Source organism: Vipera ursinii (assembly GCF_947247035.1).
Source record: "Vipera ursinii genome assembly, chromosome: 6".
NCBI lineage: Eukaryota > Metazoa > Chordata > Lepidosauria > Squamata > Viperidae > Vipera > Vipera ursinii.
This window is the reverse complement of record NC_139515.1, coordinates 8,331,947-8,348,588: the sequence shown is the minus strand read 5'-3', so window position 1 is coordinate 8,348,588 and position 16,642 is coordinate 8,331,947. Positions and strand designations below refer to the sequence as shown.

General features: G+C 44.3%; 1 protein-coding gene across 1 annotated transcript in view; it reads right to left on the bottom strand.

The window, feature by feature from the left end:
* Positions 1-5,473: 5,473 nt before the first annotated feature.
* Positions 5,474-16,642, bottom strand: part of FRMD4A (FERM domain containing 4A) — a gene marked incomplete at its 5' end in the record, with an annotated part of 169,301 nt that continues 158,132 nt past the window's right edge. Inside the window, 2 exons of the mRNA XM_083366245.1 lie at positions 5,474-7,095; positions 12,119-12,218. Of these exons, the coding sequence (XP_083222371.1) occupies positions 6,993-7,095; positions 12,119-12,218 (203 nt within the window). The 3' untranslated portion in view covers positions 5,474-6,992. The remainder of the gene's footprint in view (positions 7,096-12,118; positions 12,219-16,642) is intronic.

Below are 16,642 nucleotides of genomic sequence, written 5' to 3'. Positions count from 1 at the left end.
TGCTCCCAGCTCTGAAACCATCTCGGAAGGAGATGGTGCCAAGACTAGATCTGGGGGTGGCGCAGTGGTTAGAATGCAGCCTTGCAGGGAAACTCTGCCCATTGCCAGCAGTTCGATCCTGATTGGCTCAAGGTTGACTCAGCCTTCCATCCTTCCGAGGTCGGCAAAACGAGGATCCCAGAGTGTCGGGGGCAAGATGCCGACTCTGTAAGCCGCTTAGAGAGGTCAGTAAAAGCATCGTGAAGCAGTATATAAGTCTTAAGAGTGCTATTGCTATTGCCTGGTATTAGCAGGAAAATTGCCAGGAAGTGCCCATGGAGTTGGTAGGGATGGAGCTCAGCTTGAACAAATTTGTTGCTATTTATACGCCCGGGAACAACGGCTTCCTGCATCCCCAATTCCCCAATCTCCCCCTCTCCCAAAATGGGGGAGGGGCAGGGGAAGGTTTGAGGATGTTTGTACGGGACTTAAATTCTGGGAGAGACTATCCCCACGGACCCAAAAATGCTTTTTCCAAAAGGCAACTGGACTTCCTTGGGTTCCCGCCCCCCTTTGAAAACTTTTCAATTCTCATCCAAGAGGCTTGTTACCCCAAAATCATCTTCACGTCCAGCCTCATTATCTTCTAAGACAGGGGTCTTCAAACTTGGCCCTTTTATGACTTGTGGACTTCAACTCCCAGAATTCCTCAGCCAGGCATGCTGGCTGAGGAATTCTGGGAGTTGAAGTCCACAAGTCATAAAAGGGCCAAGTTTGAAGACCCCTGTTCTAAGAAAACACAACAATTTCTTTCTTTTAAAAATGCTCACTTAAGCTTCCATCGGAAAGCAGAACGGATCTGCTTGGCCACGAGGGTCATGTTTTGGCTGGTTCTTTTTTTCCTGTTTTAAGCACGTTTGACTTCTTCGGAGCCTCTTAAGGAAGATAGGCAATTGCTTTTGTCGAAAGTCCAAAACTTTCTAAACCCTACTGAAGGAGAGCTCAAAACCATAAGGCCGTTGTGTAATTGGGGCTCAGCCAATGGTGCAGTAAAAACGGAAGCCTTGAGATGTTAAGAAGGTTTAATATAATTGGAAGTTGCTCTTAACGTTACAACCCAGATCTTTATTTCAGTGGTTTTACTACGTTTTTTTTTCAGCTGGATTGAATGGTCTCTAAATAATTTGGATATACCTCTGTGATTTATAAGGCTATAATTTTCTTCTGCAAGAGGAGCCTTGGTGGAGCAGTGGGCTAATGCCTCCTTAAGTAACACCAGCTGCCTGCAGTTAGTGCAGGTTGGAGTCCCACCAGGCTCAAGGTTGACTCAGCCTTCCATCCTTCCCAGGTAGGTAAAATGAGGACCCAGATTGTTGGGGGCAATTAAGCTGACTTTGTAATAATGCCGTTTGGGGTGTGTGTGTGAAAGCCCTAATAAGCAGGCATATACACAGAATGAAGGCTACTGCTAAGCTTGTAAGCCGCCCTGAGTCTTCGGAGAAGGGCGGGTTATAAATGGAATTAAAATAAAATAAATAAATAAAATAAAATGTAAGGGCAAGTGTGGATCTTGCGTAGACCACCATTAGTTGATCTTTCACCGTCCCACAACCAGGATGACTATTTAGTAATGACATGAACAGCTCTGGGGGGGGGGCAATGTTTTTTTAAAACTTGGTTTTTAACTTTTGTATTTTTGGTTTTTAACTACCCTGTAAACCGCCCTGAGTCCTCCGGGAAAGGGCGGTATATAAATGTAATAAAATAAATAAATAAATAAATAAATAAATAAAAATGAAAACAGTTACGAGAGCCCTTGGTACTCTCTTAAGTTTGGTTGTTTTCTTGCAGATGTTTCATTACCCACAAACTAGTACTGATGTTACCTAGTTGGGTCGTGCAACGTCTGCAAGAAAACAACGAAGCTCAGAGACCACCGAGGACCCCTCATTTCAACCCTGAGCTCCAAATAGGCACTTCTAATTGACTCTTAAGGGTGTGCAATGCTTGAAAAAAATGCTAAAAAAAATCTGATGGGAAAATCGGAGAGATAGAAGAAGGAAATTGTCAAAAAGGCTACAGAGGTGGACAGCAGCTCTTTCAATTCAACGATTGAATTGATGGGTACTCCAACTCACGAATAACATTGATTTTTGTATAGCATTTTTGTATAGCACGGGAGGTTGGAACAACTTTATCCCTTTGCAGTGTGGAATGGCAGTTTATGGCAAACAAATAAGACGACGAGACGGGTTGAAGAACGCAGGGGTTCAAAAAAAAGCTGCACACACGGTCAGTCTTTTCATCTTGAAAATGCTTTAATAAGGAAGTGTTGACCACACCGTTTTTGCAAAATGTAAAGATAACTATACAAATTCTTAATACAAAAAGAATAAATTAAAAGCTGATTTTTTTTAAAAAAAAAAATCTTGCAACTCTACAGAGTATCTCGTCTTCTTGATCACTGCTGTACAGGAGTCAAAATCATTTTACATGCTTTACAGTCAATTTCAGAAGGTTTTTTTTTTTAAAAAAAACGCGGAACTAGAATCGATCATATATATATGTATGTGTGTGTGTATATATATACACACACACATACATACACGCACCCTTCTTAATATCTAATTAATTAAGCAGTATAACTGGTCATCATGATAGCACCTGAATGAGTCTGCTGTATCCAAAAGTAATATTGGATTGAAAAACAAAACCAACATCCTTTCCCCCCCCCTCTTCCCAATATTTTCAACACCCAGCTGCATATAATATTGTTTAAAAAATAAACCCTGCCCACCATTTGATATGGTGCGAATGCATATACAAAGCGGGAAAGGAGAGGGAAGGTTTTACGTACAGACTAAAAGCATTTTCAGACCTAGGATCTTCTTTCTTCCTCCTCTATATAAAAGCAGAATTCAAGGGTAGGGTGGGGGTAATATTGGGGTCATCAAGTGCCTGTATACAGTAGCTGTGGATACCCCTTAATGTTATACTCCGATCCTGTTAATCTCCCGATTAACATTCTTATGTACATTTTTTTTCCTCGTATAATTGAATCGAGTTAAACAGTAAAACCTGTTTTACTTAATTTCTGTCTTTACTACCAGACTGGCTCACAAGTGCCTTGATTGAAAGAAATAAAAATGCATTGGAAATCACCCCGAATTTTCTCCCCACAGCAAACAACAACGCCCCAGGACTATTTGCAAACTGGCTAAAGAATGTGGGTGTTTTTGTTTTAATTAATTTTTTGCAGGCCAGGGTTAGGGTTTTGTTTAGTCTTTCTGTTCAGTCCCGCACCAAATCTCATCTCGTGGTCCAGAGATGAATTTTTGGTTGTGACCCAATGTGGTTGAAGTGATGATGACATTTGATGCTATTAACTTGCTAACTGGGGTGAGTTTGCTTACTCGATTGGCAATTTTTGTAGTTGACTTAAAACTCCCTGAAACTCTGGTTTATTCCTTTCTCATCTGACCCTGGTCATCTGCCAGCATTCTGGCTCATCATTTGGCATACAAATTATAATAATAATAATAATAAATCAAGCTTTCTAGCTGCTGATTGAACTGAAAAGTCAAGTCTTTTTTTTAAAGAAATCATGAAGTGTTTCAAAGTATGTTGCATGTTTTAAAATAGTAAATAACTCCTTCCCTCGAAAAACTGGAAATTACAGAATGATTAGGAAGCTGAGAATTCTGTTAATTCCTGCTCTCCAATACCCTGGTTCATTTTGTCCCCTATCAAGAGGACAGTAATGGATGCTATAAAACCAGCATTTTCCAACCTTGGCAACCTTACGCCCTGTGGACTTCAACTCCCAGAATTCCCCAGCCCAGTTGCCGAGGTTGGAAAACACCACAATAAACCATAAAAGACATGAGCATGTGGGAGATGATAGTTACTTTAACCTTAAAGAACTATCTCAATGACATGGCAAGGCAGTTAAACATCACCCCAAAGTTATTTTCTTCTCTTGATAAGCAATTGTAAATTATTGACTGGTTTTAAGGGAGAATATTTTGATAGCCCAGCTGGCTGCAAATCAGCCTGAAATGGAAGTGCTGAAATTCCCCGACTTCAGACTGGACCGCCTGCTGTCTGGGATGGGTGGGCAGCTGCCATCTTGACCTGTTTTTTGAGCTCTCCGTTGTTTGTCCGTGGTCTTTGACTTGCAACAGTTCCATTTTGTGACCGAAGTTACAACAGCATTGGAAAAAAAAAGTGACTTATGCCCGTTTTTGCACACTAATGACCGTTGTAACCTCCTCACGGTCACGCGATTTACATCCAGGTGCTGGACAACTGACTCCTATTTATGACGGTCGCAGCATCCAGGATCCCCTTTTGCGACCTTCCGGCAAGCCAAGTCAATGGAGAAGCCAGATTTACTTTACAACGGTGTTGCTAATTTAAGAACTGCAGTGATCCACTTAAATGAGAAAAGTTGTAAAATTGGGCTAAACTCACTTAACAGATTAATTTAGCATCAATTTTGGGCTAGAGGACTGCCTGTATCGCCGCTGTATTCGGGTAAAGATGTTTCACTTAATACAGTGAATCCTCGACTTAACAACCATTCCTTTAGAGACGGAACGAAGTCGCAACAGCATTGAGAAAGGGACTTACAACCAGTCCTTGCTCTTACGACCGTCGCAACGTTCCCGCTGTTGCCTGATCCAATGATTTGAGCGCTTGGCAACCAATGTGTTGTTTTCAGCGTTTGCAGGTCACTTATAACCTTCCCCGGTGGTTTCCAACCAGCAGAATTAATGGAGGGAGCCAGATTCGTTTAACGACCCCAAGGCTCACTTGCCAACTGCAGCCAAGGTTGCAAAAATCAGGCGCTTAGCCGCCGAAATTCTGATCCCCGACTGTGGTCGTAAGTCCAGGAATACTTGTGATATACAGGTAGTCCTCGACTTACGACCACTACGGAGCCCAAAATCGCTGTGGCTAACAAGACATTCGTTAAGTGAAATTTTGCCCTGTTTCGCAGCCTTCCTTGCCCTATTTGTTAAGCGCTAACAATTACCATTGTTAAGTGAGTAACTTGGTTGTTAAGTGAATCCGGCTTCCCCATTGACTTTTGTTCGCTAGTCATACGCAAAAGGGGATCACATCAGCCCAGGAGGCTGCAACCAGTCAGTTGCCAAGCATTGGAATTTTGATCACGTAAGCAGAGGGATGCTGCAATGGTCGTGGGTGTGAAAAACGGTCATAAGTCACTTTTGCCAGTGCCGTTGTAACTTCAGTCATTCAGTGAACTGTTTTTAAGTCGCGGATTACCTGTACTTTGTTCAACAGTGTGCCTCCACTTTAATCCCCTGTTCGCCCTCTGCGTTTCAACCTGGTTGCGCTTCAACCTGGTTGCGTCTTCCTTCTGTTCTCCATTTTCTTCAAAAGCAGGCCACTTTTAAGTTCTTTTAATTTTTCTGCCACCCGATTATTTCTCCGAAATAGGCATTTGTGAATGGAAGCAGTTGGTGGGTTTTGTTTTTGTTTTGTTTCTCTCTTTGGACTCTTGAGGGTTGTTGTTTTTTTTTGCTATTGCCAAACTTAACGCACAAACACACACAAAAAAGGTTAGAAACCCTGCTTATCCAGTGGCATAAAAAACAAAGTAGCACCATGGCGAAGACGTGGCCTGCTTGCTCTAGGATCTGACTAGATCGGGGGTGGCTAATGAAGCCTTCCCCCCCCAAAAAAGATAAATCCCAGATGGATTTGGGCTCTTGTTACGCTCAAGACAACGTAGGGACAACGGCTTGTTGAAAAGTCCATGGGCTCGCGAAGAGGGTCAGCCCAGAACGGGCAACCGGGACCACCGAGATTGCGTCTTAAAATTTCTTATAAAAAATACTGAGGCCTTTTGGAAGTTGGATGGCTTTCTAGATTTGTAAAAACCATTGCTCGAGTGTTTGTGTAAACTTGTTCCCTCTTTGTGACTTGACAATCGGGTTGTGGACTAAATGTGGGGGAAACAGTGGTGGAATGGTTCATTTTCGGAACGGGGGGGGGGAAGGTAAATTAGTTCAGCCACACTTTTTTTTTAAAAAAAAACCCCACCTCCCGAGTGAATCACAAACCCTTTCCTACAATTAGTAATAAATGACATTCTTTGAGATCATGTTCAGCACATCTGTGTTTACTTTCCCTTAATTTAACCCTTAATTCGAGATTTTCCTTTGTCGAGTTTTTTTTTGTGTGTGTAACTTACTGAGCATTTTTAGGCATTTTTGCTTCATCTGCTGACGATTCTTCAAGCAACGTCTTGCAATTTTTGCCCAGGAATGTTGCAAAAAGGACTAAATTTTCCCTTCCTCCTGTAACCTTGCCTGCCTCCCTGGCTTCTCCCAACTGGTTTTTTTCCCCACCAGATCCTGGGTTATATTCCCCGATCTGAAATTGTTCCGAGGTTTGTAGGATCTCAAGAGCATCACAAAAAAACTGCTATTGCTGCTTCTTTAAAAACACCCCCGTTTTTAGAGAAAAGCGTCCTTAGGGCGAGTCACCAACACTTTGGCAGCACCACAGATTGCTTTTGATGATATTCTGGCTGGTCTGTCTTGACAGCTCTTCTGCCTTTGAACGAAACGGGTATTTGCCATCCTTATCTGCCGCTTGTGAGTTTTACACCTTTCAAAGCAGAACAATTTCGCCTTTCGAATCGGAATAATTTTTTTTTCCACTCTGAAGAAGAAGGATAATAATCCAGGAAGGGTTTGGCTTGACCACCGTTAAATCTAGCCTTAAAACATCCACGAAGAGGAACGAGTGTGCAGAACCGGGACTGAAGGATGTCTTTCTTTTTTTTAACACTACGGACACAGTTGCTCCTTCGGTGATAAATCGTCTTCACTTGCCTGATGCGAAAAGTGCTTTTTCGTTTGAAGCTGGTGTCGGTCGCCCGAGCAGCTGGATAAGGCAAATGAGAGGCAGTGAGGTGATTTTCTTTTTTTCTTTTCCAAAATGGCATGGATGCATCCGAACAGCTGAGGTCAAAGAAGTCACACCAGAGTCCCAGGCTTGGCTTTCTCCTGTCCGTACCACTGGACATCGGAAAGTTCTGGATAAAGGGCAGAATCCAGGTAGCAGCTATCGCTGTAGCTCCTACAGAGAGATGAAAGTTTGCATTAGTTCTCTATTTACAACTCATCACTTAGCGACCAAAGCTACAATGGGGTTCCCCCAAAGCTACTTATGACCCAGTTCTGAAGTTCGGATAGCCCAGGGGTAGGCAACCTTGGCTTTTATGACTTGTGGACTTCAACTTCCAGAATTCCTGAGCCAGCACGGCTCAGCTTGGAAACCTCTCCCTTTCCCCTCAGCGTGGCTGGCTCAGGAATTCTGGGAGTTGAAGTCCACGAGTCATAAAAGAGCCCATGTTGCCTACCCCTGGGATAGCCGCTCCCCCCCATGACCACATTTGGGCTGTTTAGCAATTGGCTAGCTTTTATGGCCGTTTGCAATGTCCTGCGGTCAGCTGATTACAATACTCTAGCTATAAACTAGAAACAAAGAGCAAATTAACCTTCACCACAGACACAGTTTTATAGCCTACGGTTGGTATTCTTAATATGGACAGGAAGTCCCTCAAGAATTCCAGACCGGCTCACAACTAGTGATCATAAGAAGGAACAATTGCCTCACTTTGCATCCAAATTCAAGCTACAGACCATAACCAGGACGTCCAGTTTTTCAGCAAAAAAACAACCTGGCCTATGGAGAACAACGGGAGTATCTGCTTTGCAACAGCTGCCCAAAAAAAGGGCTGTGAAATTGAGTCAGTCACAGAATGCTGACCCTAATTGCCAGGCTGTTGAGGTGGTAAACCATGCATTCTCTCAGCTTGTCTCAAGTACACACCCCTAAACTTGGGGCTTTTTCAGTGAAACCTCTCATTTTGCAGCCTGTAGAGCAGAGGTGGGAAACGACGCCCCCCCTTTATGAATGGTGGACTTCAACTCCCAGAATTTCTGAGCCAGCCATGCTGGGAGTTGAAGTCCACAGGTCATAAAGGGGCCATCGTTCCCCACCCCTGCTGTAGAGGATGGTTCAAGCTATCAATCCACCAATAATTCAGATTACTCATAGCCTGTTATCGAGAGTAGCTACAATCACCCTGGAGCCTTCACTTTCTCAGGATGGTCCACATCCCTCCTGGAGAAGGCAGATGTCCTTGTCTCTAGTCCCACTTCTAGGTCCCACAATGGTCTTCTCATCCCACGCGGACTCTCACTAAATTGTGGACCTTTCCAATCAAAGCTCCAGACCGCCCTCACTGGCCATTTTATTTATTTATTTATTTTTACTATCTTAAGAAATGCCTCGGGTTTAGAGCTATTTTCAGATATCAAGATTTTTGACTTCCTACTTTATTAGAAGGGTTTATGTTCTTAATTACAGTCTTAAGAACAAGCTAAGAAAGAGACACCGGGTGTCAGGAAAAAGCCAAGACAAGCTACATGGAACACTGGTACCCAACCTTGGAGATCAATGGGGTGACAGATGTTGCAGCCAGATCGTCTTCAGATCTGGACACTGGTACCCCCATGGTGGGAAGAGACCTTTTTTTTTTTTACTTGCAGCCGTTCATCTAGGAAACCACTTCAGAAAAATGTCGCATTCATTACTCCTCTTTTTCCTGAACCCCATGTGGTTTTATATAAATGCGGACATGTTCAGCACTTGGGAGAGATAACTGTGTCAACAGAAGAAAACATTTGTAGCTCAGGATTGGACTGGGGGATCCTTGGCGCCCTCAGAGCGTGGTGGTCTTCTTGCAGACGTTTCGTTACCAAACTAGGTAACGTCCTCAGCGCTAGCGTGATAATGTGAAGGTCGGCAAGAAAACCGCCAAGCCGAGAGAGCACCAGAGATGGGTGTAAGAGCCAAGAGCTGAAGGACACACGCACACACACAGACACACAAAAGGAAAGCAAGTACAGAGAGAGGCATGCAAGGCCAAATTCATGCACTTCAAGGATGAAACATGCATATAGGGCTGTTTCAGAGTTGGTTTGGGTCACTTCCATCAACAGTTACACTGCCAGCTCACTTGTGGCACTGTGTTAGAGCAAATTTGGACTCCCTGTTTATTTCTCTAGCTACACTGCTACGCATAACATTTTGCCCACTAACTTTCTTAGGGAATCTTGGTTGTGGCACCAGCAGGACCCCAATTCTGCATACTTCATGCTGTTTACTCAGGATAAGAGAAGGAAACTGTGATTTCTCTATGCAGGAGCCAAGATTTACACAACCGTTGCCTTCTTACTTATTATGTAGTTCAATATTGCAGATTCTGGACTTTAAAGTTGACCAAGCCCCTGCTCGTTTCTTGAGTTTCCGCTTTCTTGCGTTGCAATCTCTAATCCAGGGCTTCTCAACCGTAGCCATTTGATGAGGTGTGGACTTCATCTGCCAGAATTCTCCAGCTGGCACGGGTGGACTCCATCTCCCAGAATTCTCCAGCCGGCATGAATGGATTTCAGTTCTCATAATTCTTCAGCCAGCATGGATAAACTTCACTTCCCCAGAATTCCCCCAGCCGCTTGTGAATTCTGGGACTTGAAGTCCACCCATCTTCAACTGGGCAAAGCTGAGAAACTCTGCTTTCATCCGATTCCCTATATTATTTTGAGGTCCCCTTCCGCCCGACAAAGGTTGTGCAAAGTCCGAGACACAAGGAACAAGGCAAGACAACACAGCAGAGATGAAATGTGGTTTTAGAGTAGGAGGAAAAAAAATCCCCCCCCCACTATACCTCTAATCATCAGTACTTGGTTGAGTTGGAGATGGAGACTCATCCATAGTGGGTGAGCTGCCCCTGGGATCTCTGAGCAAAGCGGAAACGAAGCAGGAAGAGAGAGAGAGAAAAAGAAAGAAAGAGAGAGAGAGAGAGAAAGGAAGGAAGGAAGGAAGGAAGGGGAGAAGAAAGAGCACGTCAGCCATGTTAAAAGAAAAGCAGGGACACACGATTTTGTGAAGAGCTCATTCACCCTATCGGAAAACAAGTTGAAGAGTCATCTCAAAAAGACAAAAGGGCGTTAGTGACGGAGTTTCGGACGCTAGGAGTTGCACGGGAAGAATCGATGACGGGTGTAAGAAGTGAAAAAAAAAATTATTTCTTTGCCAGATGAGACAATGCAGTTCCTAGAACAGTGTTTCTCAACCTGGGTCACTTTAAGAGGCGTGGACTTCAACTCCCAGGATTCCCCAGCCAGCATGCTGGGAGTTGAAGTCCAGGCTTCTTAAAGTGACCCAGGTTGAGAAACACTGTCCTAGACTAATAAAAAAGCTCTTCTCTTTAATAGGTGAGAGATTCCTGTTCCCCCCGCCCGCCCCCGAGTGCAAAATCATGTATTATTATTTGATTTATTTTTTTCTAGCAATCAGCTGTACATTTCAGCCCAGATCAACCGTGGGAAAAGTTCACGTGCAGATCCCTTCTCCTGAAACTTTGGACATGAGCTGGATCACAATATTCAGAAAACTGGATCACCCTTTGGAAAACTCCTTCCCAAGGGCAATAAAATGGGGTTAATAGGTTAAAAACTCGGGAGATCGCCCTCTTTATGGGACGTGTGAAATTTAGGTCCCAAGCAGCTTTCTTTCTTTCTTTCTTTCTTTCTTTCTTTCTTTCTTTCTTTCTTTCTTTCTTTCTTTCTTTCTTTCTTTCTTTCTTTCTTTCTTTCTTTATGGGACTTATATCCCGCCCTATCTCCTGAGGGACTCAGGGCGGCTAACAACAACAAAAATTAAAGGTCTCTGTACAGTAAATTAAAATTAAAAATTGAAATAAATTAAAGATTAGAGTTAAAATTGTAAACGTAATTAAAATCCCTGTCAGTCCAGGTCAGCCAGGTGGAAAAGGAGTGTTTTGAGGCCGCGGCGAAAGGACCGGAGATCTTGGGCCATCCGAAGCTCAGGGGGGAGCTGGTTCCACAGGGCTGGCGCTCCCACAGAGAAGGCTCTCCCCCTGGAGGTCGCAAGCCGACATTGTCTGGCCGACGGTACCCTGAGGAGGCCTTCTCTGTGTGAGCGTACTGGGCGATGGGAATTCGTTCCCGGCAGCAGATGGTCCTGCAAGTATCCCGGGCCTAAGCCATGTAGGGTGTAATATGGGAGTATTTGGGTGCTCCCATCACTACCTGTGCAGCTGCACTCTGCACCAGTTGAAGCTTCCGGGTGGTCTTCAATTATGTGTTGCGAGCATGCAAAATTTTACCATTTTGCTTCAAAACATCACTGTGAGTCTAAGACCCTGCCTAACGCAGCCACACCATGGCTTTTCACAGACTGACAGTTGTGGAAATGTGAACTGGATCATTACTTTGATGGGATTCCTCCCCTTCCCTCCCCCATTTTCTTCTTTACACGTATATAGAGACTCTAGCTATTAATTCAGACAGTGCGCAGCTAGTACCTTCCTCATGCAGGCTCTCTCTTTTCTTGATCATCCCATCTTTGCCTTATTTTTTTTTCTTTTTCTCATTTTGACTAATTCTATCGGAAGGCAGGAAAAGACTTAATACACGTGTACAGATGTTAATAAAAGATCATCGAATCAGCTTGGTTGCCAGTAGGGATCAAACTCAGTGTAAACATCTGGGTAGCCTAGAACAATGGTTCTCAACCTGTGGTCCACGGACCCCTGCGGGGGGGGGCGCAATGTCGTCACAGGAAGTCTGTGAAGGCTGGAAGAAATGTGAATTTCTTGGGTTGGGGGGGGGTCTGTGGCCATGGTCCGTGGCCACAACAGCAATAACACTTAGACTTATAGACCGCTTCACGGTGCTTTACAGCCCTCTCTAAGCGGTTTACAGAGTCAGCATGTTGCCCCCCCAACAATCTGAGTCCTCATTTTACTGAGCTTGGAAGGAGAGAATGCTGAGTCGACCGTGAGCCGGTGAGGATCGAACCGCTGGCAGTGGGCAGAGTTAGCCTGCAGTACCGCATTCTAACCACTGCGCCACCGTGGCTCTATTTCAAGGGGGAGGGGGCGTGGTGAAGAAAAGGTTGAGAACCACTGACCTAGGTGGTATCGACAAAACGTGGGCAGGCAAGAGGAATCCACGCCCAGCCCTGTGCCCTCTCCTCCTTGCCCCTTCCCACGGGTCCCAAAACTCACCCAGTTTGCCAAGCTAAGATGTGGTGTGGACAGCTGGGGGTCAAAGACCCACAATCACTAGATGTGGTGGTTGAAGTCCTCGGATGGTGAGGTAAGGCAGCTGGAAAAACAATGGAGATATCACATTGAGGCTCTTCTGTCTGTGAAACGGGATCTCTTGACCCTAACTCCAAATATGAAGTGACCGATGGCGGGTTTTCCTTCTTTCAACTAAATAACAGCCACTGCAGTTCCAGCCTCTCTCCTTTTTTTTATTTTTAGAGGCAGTCCTCTACTTACAACAGTTTGTTTAGTGACTGCTTACAACGGCACTGGAAAAAGTGACTTATGACCGTTTTTCACACGACCCTTGCCACGCATCCCCGTGTGTGTGTGTGTTTGTGTGACATGATCCCCTTTTGCGACCCTTCTGATAATCAAAGTCGACGGGGGGAAGCTGGATTAACAACCGGGTGCCTAAGTTAACAACCACAGTGATTCACAACTGTAGCACCCTTGGTCATAAAACGAGGTCAAACTCACTTAACTCTCTCACTTAGCGACAGAAATTTTGGGCTCGATGGTGGTCAAGGATTGCCTGTATGTATTTATCTGTTGCAATTTGTTTGCCGCCTATCTCGCTCTGGGCCCACTTTAGGCGTTTAACAACGACAAAAAGGAAGAAAAATGAAAAGCTGTGTAAACAGGAGTAAAATAACAGAACAATAAAGTAGTGACAAAGGAAAACAACAATAATACATCAATATGATAACCAAAAAGACGGATGAGCGGAGGACAGAGAGCAAGTGTGTGTGTGTGTGTGTGTGTGTGTGTGTGTGTGTAGGGGGAGAGACGTGGAATTTTCCTGCCCGGACGCCTGTCCGTGCACTCAGGAAGGGTCAAAAAAGTCAAAATGGCAGCTGCGAGTACGATCAAAGTCTTCCTGCATGCTGCAGTCGTCTTGACCATTCTGGGTCTCTCTGTGTCTGCTCAATTTGAATAAAAAGGCCAAATTTCTCACCAAAGTGGCTTATTTTTAGTAGCAAGAGTGTCTTTTACGGCCTTAACTTCAGACAGCTGAGATAATATTAAGAGTCTTCAGCAGAGCCAGGCTGTCTGCTGTTGTAATCCAATTGGTTTACGATTGGTATAACTTAACATTTAATGAATGCCAAGAGGCACCAGCCGCGTATCACATTCTGGAATTAGTAGAGCATAATCTTATCAGCAAGAATGGACTTTTAGGAGGCTCGGCTTCTGACAAGCAAAAAGCTTGTTTGCCTTCCGGGCAAACAAACATAAACTCTACGTAAAGCACCTAGAGTTCCTCCAGAACGATCGATCGCACGAATGGGTTGTAGCTCTCTAAAAGCTAATAAAAAGCATCAAAGGGAAACGCTCATATTTTATTTCTGCAAGTCCTTGGTGATTTAGAAGCTTCAAATTTAATTTGTCACAGTTAATAATTATCTAGGTTTGAGCACAGGTAGGCTACTGCCGAGCGTGTCTTCGATTAACATGAGATTGTTGAGTTTGTGCAAATCGTAAATCAATACTGGGCTGTAGTTCATGCAAGCCAAAATTCAGTTAAGGCAAGGCTAGTACAGTATGTGTGCAATTGAGGCTAATGTATGGGCTGTTGTGGTTTTAGAGGCTTTGTGTGCACCAAATGGAGAAAAGGGAAATCCTGCCAGAGGAGAAGAGCGCAGGTTTAACACATGGGTTTTGTGCTTGGGGAATAGGTTGTTGTCCCCCCGCCCCACCAAAAAATAAAAATACTGGAATACTACTACTGTGTTCTCCCTATTCCTTCTCTTCATTAAACTAGGTAAAGGTAAAGGTAAAGGTTCCCCCGCACATGCGTGCTAGTCGTTTCCGACTCTAGGGGCCGGTGCTCATCTCCGTTTCAAAGCCGAAGAGCCAGCGCTTGTCCGAAGACGTCTCCGTGGTCATGTGGCCGGCATGACTAGACGCCAAAGGCGCACCGAACGCTGTTACCTTCCCACCGTAGTGGTCCCTATCTTTCTACTTGCATTTTTACGTGCTTTCGAACTGCTAGGTTGGCAGAAGCTGGGACGAGTAACAGGTGCTCACTCTGTTACGCGGCACTCGGGATTTGACCCGCCAAACTGCCGACCTTCTGATCGACAAGCTCAGCCTCCTAACCCACTGAGCCACCGCGTCCCTTTTAGTTCATTAAACTAGATGTACCCAATTCCTGCAACGGTTCCTTATATGTTTTAGCCTCCAGCCCCCTAATCATCTCTGTTGCTCTTCTCTGTACTCTTTCTAAACTCTCAACATCTTTTTTGATATCGTGGCAACCCAAACTGGATGCAATACAAGCAGTCCTCAACTTACAACACTTCATTAAGTGACCGTTCAAAGTTACAACGGCGCTAAAAAAAAAAGTGACTTAGGATCATTTCCCACAATTATCACTTTTGCAGCATCCCCGTGGTTCATGTGATCAGAATTCAGATCCTCCTCAATTGGCTCGTATTTGTGACCATTGCTATATCCCGGGGTCACGTGATCCCCTTTTTGCGACCTTCTGACAAGCAAAGTCAACGGGAAAGGCAGATTCACTTAAAAACCGTGTTACTAACTTAACAACGGCAGCGATTCACTTAACAACATTGATCAGAAAGATCATAATGTGGGGTAAAATTCACTTAACAACTGTCTCATTTAGCAACAGAAATTTTCGGCTCAGTTGTCGTAAGTTGAGGACCCCCTGTATTCCAAGTGTGGTCTTACTAAGGCTCTGTTAAGCGGTACTAACACGTCACGTGATCTTGATTCTATCCCTCTGTTAATGCAGCCTGGGACTGCAGACATGCTACATGCTTGCGGACTAATTCCCACATTTAATGTGAGCATTTTAGACTTTTACATTCCTTCTCATTCCTCCCTTCCCAGTTGGATAGCTCAGCTTGGCTGTGTAAATAAAAAGACTGGATATATAAGTATTAACCGAACGTAATTATTAGCTAAGATGCTGCTTATATTTGCAGATTGCTCTTTGTGGGAGATTTTTGAACAGTGTCAAGTTCTTACACATTTGAGAAACTCTAATTACAGCCGTGGCACCAATATTAATCTACTTTCAGCTTTAAATCACCGCTTTGAGCATTTAGTTTCTTATTTAAAGAACCCTCTGAGTGGGGTATAATCTATGTGCTGTACAATGTTTTGCGTAAAAGCTGAGGCTGAGACACAATAGTTTATTTGAGATCAGGATTAAAATCAGAATTCCAAGCCACATGGCCTCTGCAACGCCCTGACATTTGATCCAAGGAGTAACCTCTTTGTAGGTACTCACTGCTTGCTTCATGCCGACTCATTCTGCTTTACACCAAAGGCAGAAAGGTAGCTCATCATTATCCAGGGTTGGTCCTTGAAGATCACCCAGGAGCCTCAACTGGTCCAGCATTTGGAGGCAACAAGCAGTGATGGACATGTATCAATGGGCCTTTGTAAGATCGTCGTGCTGGACATTGCTTTGTTTCTAGGTGATCTTCAAGTTGCTTGTTACAGGGACTGCCTGTCCTCACAACATCCAATTTGATCCTGCAGAGTCAGCACTACAAGTTCCTTTAATTAAACAATGCCATGACTAACACAAAGAAGAAGGGGGTCAACTTAATTCTCCAAAGCACCAGAAGGCAGGGCAAGAAACAACGGATGGAAACTAATCGAGGAGAGAGGCAACCCGGAATTAAGGCGAAACATCCTAACAGTGAGAACAATTAACCAGTGGAATGGCCTGCCTCCAGAAGTTGTGGGTGCACTGGAGGATTTTAAGAAGAGACTGCAGACGTTTGTCTGAAATGTTATAGGCTCTTCTGCTTGAGCAGGAGGCTGGACTAGAAGATCTCCAAAGTCCCTTCCAGCTCTACTCTGATTCTAATCTTTCAGGTTAATATTGTGTGGTGGAATCGCTGGCTAAAGGAGAGAAAGGAGTAAAGAGGCATGCCGGTATGGAGTCGCTCTGTGGGAGGAACGACACAAGCCAGACCAGGGAAGCCCTATGCTTGCTTTGACACCTATTCCCAAGAGAACGCAGCCAGTCGGGTGAGATTATTGTAAAAGAAGTGATCAACAATAAAGAAACTACTTTGGCCTGTTCACTGAGTTGTGCCTGACTTATTGATTTTATTGCAACTGTGAGAGGCCCAGAGTCATTGAGAGTTGGGTGGTGAACTAGTTTTTTTTTAAAAAAAATCATCGTTATCATTATCACCACCACCATCTTCCTATTAGCCTCAGACACTCTTTATGAGTGAAGGTATTTAATTTAATAGCTGGAAGAGTAAAGTGTACGATGGGCCAGAACACACAGTTGGAGTTGATTTGATTGGACAGTGCGGCCTCCTGCGTGAGGCAAGCTATGTTGGGATTAGTTGCTGGGTGTGAAGGGGGAGTTTCCCTTTTTTCCCGCCTTTTTTCTTCTGTGTGCTCTGTATGCTGTTCTGTAATTTACTTGACGATTTACCTCATGATGTAGCGATTGGCCTGACTATCTTGTCTCCCATAAATATA